Raw genomic sequence first — 11,068 nt, 5'->3', positions numbered from 1 at the left:
CCCCACCGCCGGCACTCGATATGTTTTTACTGCATATATTACTTTACTGCATAATTACTACACTAGTAATTACAATTTCATTAAACATGCTATTTACACACTTCATATAAATAGTACCACATTATTCAGCTTCTGAACTCATAGGCTAATTCACTCATATTCCTAACAATTACAATATGGTCTTAAAAATCCATAACATTTGGATAGTTAAAATTGTGTATAGAGCCAACTTCTCTTGGCCTATGTTTGAACCACTAGAAAATGTGTTGGTTGTCACTGAATCTGTTACTGGGTTTACAGGTCTGGCTGGGTACAGGGTGTGGCGTAAGTTCTGTGATGGTGACCACTCTTACGATTCCTTTGAGGACCTTAAACGAGGACTTCCCAAGGAGCTCGTAGAGGATCTTAAGTCCCTCTACCAGTAAGTGCCCAACCCATTTCCTTGACATTTTAATATTCTTATTATGAAACTTGTTTTAATTTACAGCATATGTGGATGTAAAAATTATTTACCTGAATTTACCAGAGGGGCCACTAATGCTAGTGGCATTGACAAGGACAGGAAATAGATGGCTTGCCTAAGGGCCCCTTCACCCTTCCCTCCCCCCGCCATTTACCCTGATCTTTTCCAGTTGGATTTTAAAATTTAACGGTTTTGGCAATTATGGTTTCAGAGGTAAGGCAGTTTCATGGGTTTATTACTGTGGTGAGAAAGCATCTCCTGTTCTCAGTCTTTGAGCCGAGTTGATCTCAGTTGTAGAGCTTGAAATCGTTGCTCCTTGTTCGTGTTGCATCTGACCTTTTGAAGAAATTGTCAGGATCAACATCCTCCAAATTGTTCAGCATTTTAAGTTTCAAAGAGATCTGCCCTGTCATGCCTGGTTTGCAGTGTTGTTAGCCCTGTTGCCCTTAACCGTTCTTGATACGAGAGTTGGCTTTGCTCTGGAATGATTTTTCTTGTCCAGTGTTGCACTTTCTCCAGAGCAGCCGTTTCTTTCTGAAGATGCCTCCATGCCTAGATGCAAATAATCCATGTGGAGGCACACCAGAGACTTGTACAATTGAATGACAACCTTCATTTCCTTTAAGGTACGCTTGATTATTCCCAGGGTTTGGTTAGCTTTTTATATTACAGTATTTTACTGCTGCTTGCACTTGTGCAACATTCGGTGAATGATGAATTTTGACTCGATGGTCCTTTTCTACATCAATCTGCTGCAAGGTACTGTAATGCTGTTAATTTGGTAGTTGTGATGTGGATTCTAATGCCCCACATGCAAAGTCTTGCATTTATTTATATTAAAAAGCATTTGCCAGTCTTCTGACCATTTGTGGAGCTTGTGTAGCTCTATAAGGTCTTGATATCATTTTAATTTAAAAAAATTAATGAATTAAAAACAGCATTCAATGCTGTTTAAAAAAAACAGCATTGAATGTATTGAAAAACCAGTTTCTGGGTGTGCCCCAGAGTCTCTATGAAGCTATCTATACTGATATAGTCCTACAGTATATTAGTTTGTGTCATCAGTTGCAGAGTTCTTGCTGAAATACATGTTAAGAACCTCACGCTTACAACTCCCTGATAAGAGAGAGAGCAAGCTTAGCTGCCAACACCCACTCATTGTCAGCAAGGCACACAGCCCGCCTGCTTTCATGACTCGCTGTTTTCCATTTTAAACTTCCCTTCACTTATGTCTTTCCATCCTTTTTACTTACTCCCCCCCCCCCCCTCCAAAAAAAAAGTGGTGGTTGAACTATTGTTAATGTTAGTATATGGATTTTAATGTGGTGTGACTTTCAGAGACGAGTTGGACGACCTGGACGCTCAGGTGGCGCTGCTGGAGGAGCCCACAGATGGAGGCATCATAGGAAAGACCTACACCTGCATTCTGGTATGTCTGGTTATGTGGCTGGGTAATATGGGTTTACTAGATACTTTTGTAAGGTCACGAAGCTTGTAAGCTGTACCCTAGAGTACAAACTCATGAAAGCCCATGAAACCTGCCCTTACTTTCTTATTTACAGTCCAAGACCTGCTTGATAGGGTTCTGGGAGGAGTTCTACTTTCCAAGCCTGGCCCTGAGGCCAGACTTGAGAGGTTGGTCCAACAGGCTGTTGCTTGGAGCAGCCCGCAGGCACGCACCCTGTTAGTTTGGTTTCCAACCAATTAAAAAATATGGTACCGGCTCCAAGTGTTCACCCTCGCATTTGAGGTGTTCATAGATAACACTTGTTTTATATTTCCAATTTAAAGTGGAAGAGGTGTCATTTTCTCCATAACATAGTTTTACTGTGGTTTTGAAATAGGTGATGCTTTCGCCTGTCGGCAATATTATTTGTATCATAGACTGTGTAGAATATTGGTACTCTGATACAGTATTCGTGTCACATAGTAACAAGAATTAACATTGTATTCTTTGAACAATAAATCAGTTTTTGCTTTTATTGCATTATATACACACAACCTATACAGTACTGGTATATAATTTTTGATATGGTGACACGTTTACGTATTCAATTTTTAGATTAACCAAACGGTGTTCTTGCTGTTATTGCACTATATATGCATGTTAAATATCACTATCAGCATATATATGCACCATAACAAACTAATAAGCAGTTCTGGTGGGTATTGTGATGAAATCAAAACACAGCATGGAGCCACAAGATGCCAGCAGTCTCATGACGCAAGACGGTGCCTCCAATATTCTTCACGTCTTGCTATGACTAGCTACAAAACTGCTGTTATTATTACATTCCTTTCACATAATCCTGAATATAAATCCATTTTAACAGGGTTATATTGTGAAGGAACATAAGGTTTTCATGATGCGTAGATGCAGAAAACAATAGCTGGGTGCTGTCTTTACCTCATGTTGTGAATATGATAACTAGCATTGTATTCACCGATATCAGATTGTTGTACAGTCTTTATCACAGTCGGGATCATCTATGACACTATAAACGCATAATAATTTCGGTTACCAATTTTTTTATATTACCGAGTGGTTCTGTGGGCCCTAGCTGCACAGAGGTGCTGTGCACTGTTGCTGCATGCATCAGCCTTGGTAGTTCTCTCAGTACTAAGGCTCTCACTGCCAGCATAGATGCTGACAATTTTTTTCAAGGTGGCATCTGTTTACAAGGAGTCCTGCCTGTGGCACAGGATGTGAACCCTGTGTACCCACGGGAGTTTTGAATTCGCTCCCTATACCCAAGTGCGCCTTATGCACTCTGCACACCCCCCTGATCGGGCGACTTATGGCGCTCTGCGCAGTGCAGGGTTAATGCTATACTTGTTACAGTAAAACGAGATTACCTTAAAAACTGGAACAAGTTCTAAACCTCGTGGTCAGTATTTATAAAGATTTAAAACATACTTTTGGTTTTGCTTGTTCAATTTAACTAATAACAAGGTTAAAAGTTTATTAACAAGGTTTAACAATGCTTAAAAGGATAAATACTGTGTACTGCAAATGTTTTTTAATGAAGTGGAACAAACTGAAAGTGAATGCAAATTCTGTACTCCCGTAGGCTGATCAGTTTGCCCGTCTGAAGACTGGAAACCGACTGTACTGGGAGCATCCGAGCAGCCTCTTCACTGTAGAGCAGAAGGACTACGTTAAGACAGTGACATTGGCACACCTACTGTGTTCGAATTTGCATCTTCATGCTGTCCCCACCAATGCCTTCCTCCCTCAATCTGACAGGTGAGTCAACTTTCTATATACTCTGTACCCATGTTCCCAGAGGGGAAGGGCTCTCCAAATATGTCTTTAATATATTTTCAACTAGGGTCAAGGAAAAATTCTCAGCTGCTTACCTTTATAAAAATTATTTCACTCCTTGTATAATCTTTCACTAAGGTAAGGCCAAATACTGTATTGCCATACTTCTAATATTGCCTATAATCTGAGGACTAGATCCACTTAAGGGGTATCAAACTTCATTAAATTGCATTTTGGTGGTTTTATATTATACTTGATCATTATTTTTGATGAAGGTGGTAAGGCAAATGCTTGGAGGAAAGTAGAGCAAAGCAACTGGCACATGCCACCACTGCTTCAGAAAACACTGGCATTTTTCTGATGTCATTCTAAAATCCTTGTTCATCTTATCTTCAACCGATTGCCTTATAATTATTCCCTACCATTTCTAGTGTGCTGTTCACATATGCTTCCTGCTTAATAAATTCCTCATGTTCATCCTTTTTGCCCTAACAATTATGTTCACCTATTAAATTCAAGTTAGATATTCTCCTCAATCATAAAATTTAAAATTTTTTGCAACGGTTTAAATATACATTATTTAGTCATTCTGCAACGAGCAACATTGCACGTTGCTCACTTCTACTGCTCAGATGTAATGCTTAAGGCTTGATACTCGTGTTCATTTATACAGTACCACCCTTTATGCAGCACTCAAGCTACATCTCTTCGTATGTTTCTCTTAACCAGGGCTCATGATGCATGTTCCATTTATAACATATTTTGAACACTTTTGTTAAAGGGCCATTATAATTTTTTTCATAACACAAAGAAGTTTTAACTATAGCTTGTAGTTTATTTGAAAGAAATAAGGCAAACCTAAGCAAAAATTGTCATTGACAAAAGCATTCAAAATAGCATAATATAATTATAGTATAATAAAATAAAATATAATATAGCAAAACAGTATAATGTGAAATTTTCCTATTATGAGAAGAGATTCAAAGCAGCAAAGGGAAACGTGAAAAGCACATGGAAAGTCATCTCGAACATCCTAGGATATAACAGAAATCTCATAAGCGGATAACTCTCCAAGGATGGTTATAAACCTGCAACAGATGTTAAAAACGGCCACTGAATTTAATGGGTTCTTTTCATCAGTTGGTACTAACTTTGCCAAAAAATTCAGACACGACACATGTTACTACATATCTTGCCAGCAGCTCTCCTAACACTCTTCTTCTTTTACCAGTCAGCCCAACATGTTATGTCTATCATTCACTCGCAAAAACTAAAGTTGGGAACTTTAGTGAAATACCGTCTATGGTATACAGGAGTGCTGCCCTTGCACCAACCATAGCTCTGCTATTCAACAAATCTCTAATGTCATACTTTCCCTGATATCCTTAAAAAAGCAAGAGTAATGCCAGTTCATAAAGAACGCGACTCACAATTGCTGCCTCTATAGATTGTATAGGTGGTAGTCAGGTGGACCCACCACCACCTGACCACCCTTTCCATTCATATGGAAATTTTTGTACCAACAGTACCGTTAGTGCCTTTAAGCCGAAAATATAATTTATTCATCGGCGCATAACAAATTTCAAGCATTGAGTTCTGAGAAGCTTAGTGTTTGCATATTGTCTGCTACGTTATTAAATTATAATTAATTTAAGCAAAGGCCTGCAATAGTAGTAATGCAATATCCTCTTTAAGCCAGTAATGTATGAAGAAAAATTTAATCTTGCAGTAATCCTCTGGTGAAGTGTTCCGACTTGCCAGTTGGCGACCTCACCCCATGGAAGGACAACGGCACTCATAGAGAAGATGAAGAAAATGAAGGCTGGGCAGGACAAGGCTGGGCAGGACAAGGCTGGGCAGGACAAGGCTGGGCAGGACAAGGCTGGGCAGGACAAGGCTGGGCAGGACAGGCTGGGCAGGACAAGGCTGGGCAGGGAGAGCAGCAGGCACCGCAGCTGGAGAAGACCACCTCCAAAGAGGAACTGTAAATCAGCTGTTGCACACCTGATTCCTGAAGACACAGCTTTGTTATTCCACTTCTCACACATCCAGTGCTGCAGGGACTCGACTTGTTTAATGAAATTTCTAAGCTAACTTAATGGAATTACAATAATTATAATTGTAATACAATACTGAAATTTTTCAGGACTAGTCGCGTTTAAAAAGTGCTAATGAGCATTACGATGTACTGGGTAGTTAGACGGGACAAGACACATTTGTCTCTTGTATTGTAAACCTTATGGTAAACGCGAGATTGGTTGCAACACTGTAGCGTCAGTTTCCCGTGTTTGCTGTTGGTCGGTTGTATCACTGTTTTGTTGCTTGTATGTTGTAAATGCAGTGCCTTGTTACAACTGTGTAATGTTCAAATTTATTTTTATACTTATAACATTGGTTGACTAAAATATATTTTGGTGTTAAATTGTTTTGACTGGCAACAATGGCTCGCTAGTCCATAATGTTCGGTTATAATATTAAAGATTTGTTACTGTTGAACCATTGTTTGAACATATTCTATTGGAAATGTTTCTTCAAACTTACAGCTGGATCAAAAATCAAAAGCTGGTGAAGAGGGAAGTAATTAAAGACATCAAACAAGACTATTCACTTCCTAAACCGGCTAAAGAGAAAAAGGCAGTGTCTGCTTGCTTGTAGTAGTTTCTTGTCCAAATTGCATCGTCCCTCTTACGGTCATGCATATCCTTGTTGAATGTCCCCCCTCGTGGTCGTTGTCATCAGATCACTTTTGATAGTAGGTCTCTTCTGTCCTCCATAATTCTTGCTGGTGCCAGATACTCCGGTCAGCAGTACATTCCCTCTCCTAAGCTCTGCAATAGGTGCTGGAAATTTGGGCATGGTCCCCTCAAATGCACACATGTGGTGTGTAAGTAATTATCAAAAAAAAAGGCACCAAGCCGGGAAGGCTATGTAGCACCAAAGTGCGGTGCGTGTATGCTGCTTGTGTGGAGAGACTGGACACCGAGTGCTCTTCCTCCCAAGCTCTGCATAAAGTGCGGTGACATCCACAATGCCTTCTACCGTGCATGTGTGCCCTACAAATTTGAGAAAGCCCATCCTCAATTTGAAACATCATGACCCTTTATCTTTTATCTTGAGCAAGATGTCAAGTACGCCGTCTCCCCTCTTGTGTTGCCATGTCTTGTGTTCGTGAGTTGCATTCCACTTATAATTGCCCTCTCTCCCATCTCATTCTCACAAACGTTTCCAGGCCTTGGACCTGGACACCACCACCACCACCTCATCCGCTCCTTTTCGTTCTGAGCCAGAGGGTCTTTCCCCTTTTTCTCCGTCTGGTGTTTCCTTCCTTCCTTCCTTCCCAGTCTTCACTGTCTCCTGTGCCCTCTTTCACTCCCCCCCCCCCCCCATCATCCTCCTCAGCCCTTTCCCTGTCTCTTTTGGCCCTCCACACTGCCTATCTGTCCAGGCTGTTCTCCATCATCCTCCTGGCAATCTTCGTGTTGATCGCTCCCGTTCTCCTCCTGTTGAGACTATGGAGGCTGTCGCCCATTACGTTGTTGCTGGGACGCCTGTGTCCAAGTCAGAGACGTAAACCTGGCTCCATGCTTTTCTCCCCGGTGGATAAGAACGCATCGCTCTCTTCCTCTCCTTCCGACTCTCTCCCTGCGTCCCCTCCCATTTCGGTGGTAGTCCCTCCTGTCCCAGCTATGGAGGTTCCCTTGGTCCTCAATTCTCTCGGTTGCTGCTCTTGATGAGGTGCGCTTCCCCTGTTTGTCCCCTCCCTCTGATTCCAATTGACTGCCCCTCTGCAATGCCTTCTCCCACTCCAGACTCTTTCTGTCCCTCGCTGGTCCATCCTACTGGTCCTTTGCTTCCATCATCCTTGCTAGATTTGCCTATGCCCGTAACCCTGATTTCACTGATCCTGATTTTACTTAATATACTGTGTTGTTGTTTGGCTTTGTTCCTTCCTTGTTCTCTGTAAAAAAATACACACACCCGAAACAATGTCTATTCTTCAAAGGAATATTCGTGGAGTTTATACCACCTTCCATGAACTCCAATTTATGATGACAGTTTTCACCGCTTTGTGTCAGACTCCATGAACCGATGCTTGGTGCTCGTCCTGGTCACCCCCGTGGTTATTCCTTTCTCTTCATACCCCCCCACCCCCCCCTGCTTTTGCGGGGCCCATAACTACTACTACTCTTGATTCATACTGAAACTCCCTTCGTCCCCCTACTTTTTCGGTCGCCCATTCAGTGTTCTGCGGCCCATATCTGTTGAGAAAATGATATACAGTCTGTTCCATTGCTATCTGCCCCTCACATGTCCCACTTTCTCCGTAATCTTACACCTATTGAACTCCTTACCGGAGCCTGTGCTCCTGTTGGGTGATTGTAACTGTTGGCATACCCTCTGGGGTAATGCTCTGACAGAAGAGTCAAAATGAGTCAACCCATGTTGATTCCCGTACTCTCATCCTCTCCTGTCTTGATCTCTCTGCTCGTCTCCTCTCTGTTTAGATTTCACATGGCGGATTCATGACCTCCATAAGTGACCATTTCCCCATCCTTGTTACATTTTCTTCTCTTTTTTTCACCCTTCCCTATCCTTCCTCAGGTGGCAGTTTGCCAAGGCTGACTGGAATCTATTCGCCTTCCATACTGTTCTTTCCGATGTCTCCGCTCTGCCTCTCCCTCTCCCTCGAGCCCTCCTTTTTCATAACGCCGTCTTCGACGCTGCCCCCTGCTCCCTCTACCTCCCGGGGCACTCAGAAGTGCGTTCCCTGGTGGAATGCAGACTATTAAGTCCGGGGCTGTTGGGGGTCCGGGGCTGTTGGGGAGGTCCGGGGCTGTTGGGGGGGTCCGGGGCTGTTTGGGAGGTCCGGGTCTGTTTGGGAGGTCCGGGGCTGTTGGGGAGGTCCGGGGCTGTTGGGGGGGGGGGGGGGGGGTCCGGGTCTGTTGGAGGTCCGGGTCTGTTGGGGGTCCGGGTCTGTTGGGGGGGGGGGGGGGGTCCGGGTCCTGTTGGGAGTCCGGGTCTGTTGGGGGTCCGGGGCTGTTGGGGGGTCCGGAGCTGTTATCAAGACATCGTATACAAAGAGCATCGCAATAATAACAAATACTGTACAGTACCTTGTTCTCGGACAATTTCCCAGTTTGTATTCAATGCAGAGTTGGAACACGCATAAAACAATGATTCCGTTTGATCAAAGATCTTGTCTGGTTTATCTATTACGATGTTAGAGTGGAAACGTTCCATACGTGAGGAATGCCTCACTCTGCCTTGAGCAGAATGAGGTCAGTCAGTCATTCCAGTCAGCCTTGGTAAACTGCCACCTGGGGAAGGAGAGGGAAGGGTGAAAAAGAGAAAAAAAGGTGACAAGGATGGGGAACGGATCTCCCCCCAGCCACAGCGTGGGCATCCCCCCCCCTTCGTCAAGCCACAGCGTGGTCATCTCCCCCTTGAATCATTGCGTGGGAATCTACCACAGCAACAGCGTGGGCATCTATTCCCACCCGTGGCTTTGGCATCTCCCACCAGCCTCAGCGTGGGCATCTTTCCCACAGCTTCAGCGTGGGCTCCACCCCAGAGACTGCATGGGCGTCACCCAGCCTCACTCAGGGAGGTCATCAATCACCACCCGTCAACTATTAGCCCGTCATTCATCTCCCCGTTGATGTGGCACTAATGATGGAGTGAGCAATAAATTCCCTCTTAAGTGGCTGTTTCCGTAACTGCTCGAGGAACGATTCCATCACCATTTCAAGAAGAGAATCGTGTTCCTGCGGGAAGTATGACCCGTAAACACACTCCAAACTTCCTCCCGCTTCCAGGGCAATGATGGGCAAGCAATGGTCCAGGAATTATCATGGCCCAAGACTGATAATGGTCCAGAACTGATAAATTGGTCTATAATAGCGATCAAAAGATAACAGAACAGCAACATATCCCAATACATAGTGCCGCTCCACCGTTTGCTAGTTCCCACCACTGTTGTAATGATGGCTTTGAGCCTCACACACTTCAGCTTCACCTATTAAGGAAGTAATGTAATTTTGCTCATATTGTATAGGACGTAGAATGAGGCTATCGGAAGCGAAGTTTTGCCTGGATAGTATTCAATTATGCAAATAGCTTTCATTATGCAAATTGGAGCATTAATATTAGCAGCGCTTTGCCATTAGCGCGGTTATCTAAAATACTGGGTGCAATTTCACGGCCTGTGATTTATTGTTGCGAGGAAAAGGTGTTTTGTAAATATGTGTATATGTAGTGATTTGTGTGGACATTATAGCAGCCTTGGTGATGTGTGTAAGGATGTGTGAGGGGTCTTGGCAGTCAGGGAGAACCAGCTGTGATCCTTCACTGACCACCTGGCAGGTACAGAGAGCCAGCTGTTGCCTTCTCACTGACCCTCTGCCTGACACACACGGACGCACGCACGCGAGAGGAGAGACTACGGGAATTAAACCTCACGTCACTTGGAAACAGAAGAGTTAGAGGGGACATGATCACCACATACAAGATTCTCAGAGGAATTGATAGGGTAGATAAAGACAGACTTTTTAACACAAGGGGCACACGTACTAGGGGGCACAGGTGGAAATTGAGTGCCCAAATAAGCCATAGAGATGTTAGAAATAATTTTTTCAGTGTCAGAGTAGTAGACAAATGGAATGCATTAGGAAGTGATGTGGTGGAGACAGACTCCATACACAGCTTCAAGTGTAGATATGATAGAGCCCAGTAGGCACAGGAACCTGTACATCAGTTGATTGACAGTTGAGAGGCGGGCCGAAAGAGCAGAACTCAACCCTCGCAAGAACAACTAGGTGAATACCCACCCACCCATCTCACGTCCTCTGCAAGTTACTGTCAGCAATCAACTCTTGCAGGCAAGCTGTTAAACCAGTATTTGATGGCAAGCTCTTAAACCGCTACTAGCTATAGCATGCTGCTAAACCAGTAATTGGTGGCATGCTGCTGTTAGTGACAAGTTTTGTCAAAACCTTTATTAAAGAGTTTATAGATCCGCTACATATTTTAAGTATATAACACCATCTTGAGCCAATTTGTTGGAGCGGCCTTACCACTAGATCCATTTTCTCCCGTAGAAAGCCGGGAATTTGGCCCATAACTCAATAATCCAGAGGGTGGAAATATATTTTATGACGTTTAGATTCATCCAATTTTATGGCTGAATCCTGGGAGATAGAAGGAAATATTTTGGGTTTGGTGTAGTGTACAAATAGAGGTGAATTGTTGTACCTTTCTTGTGTGATTTTAATCTTGTGGCTTATTCCCGTGTCTTTGTTATTCATCACGTTTTTGGTTTGTATGAGTTTTACTCTATTGTT

General features: G+C 43.4%; 1 protein-coding gene across 1 annotated transcript; it reads left to right on the top strand.

The window, feature by feature from the left end:
• The first annotated feature begins 230 nt into the window (after positions 1 to 230).
• On the top strand, positions 231 to 6,162 carry LOC138366896 (peroxidase-like). Its single transcript, XM_069328179.1, has 5 exons — positions 231 to 421; positions 1,802 to 1,892; positions 3,535 to 3,710; positions 5,458 to 5,594; positions 5,654 to 6,162. Exons 1-5 carry the CDS (start codon positions 243 to 245, stop codon positions 5,734 to 5,736), a joined length of 666 nt encoding a protein of 221 aa, XP_069184280.1. The 5' UTR covers positions 231 to 242; the 3' UTR covers positions 5,737 to 6,162.
• Positions 6,163 to 11,068: the final 4,906 nt, after the last annotated feature.

The sequence above is a fragment of the Procambarus clarkii genome, chromosome 20 (assembly GCF_040958095.1).
Source record: "Procambarus clarkii isolate CNS0578487 chromosome 20, FALCON_Pclarkii_2.0, whole genome shotgun sequence".
Classification (NCBI taxonomy): Eukaryota; Metazoa; Arthropoda; class Malacostraca; order Decapoda; family Cambaridae; genus Procambarus; species Procambarus clarkii.
The sequence above is the reverse complement of the archived record's forward strand: the minus strand, read 5'-3'. Positions and strand labels throughout refer to the sequence as shown.

Excerpts from the sequence above, each read along its gene's own strand:
- LOC138366896 (XM_069328179.1), top strand. The coding sequence starts at position 243 with ATGTTTGAACCACTAGAAAATGTGTTGGTTGTCACTGAATCTGTTACT. Across the intron at positions 422-1,801 it reads GATCTTAAGTCCCTCTACCA|AGACGAGTTGGACGACCTGG; the intron begins GTAAGTGCCCAA and ends TGTGACTTTCAG. Across the intron at positions 5,595-5,653 it reads ACAAGGCTGGGCAGGACAAG|GCTGGGCAGGGAGAGCAGCA; the intron begins GCTGGGCAGGAC and ends GGGCAGGACAAG.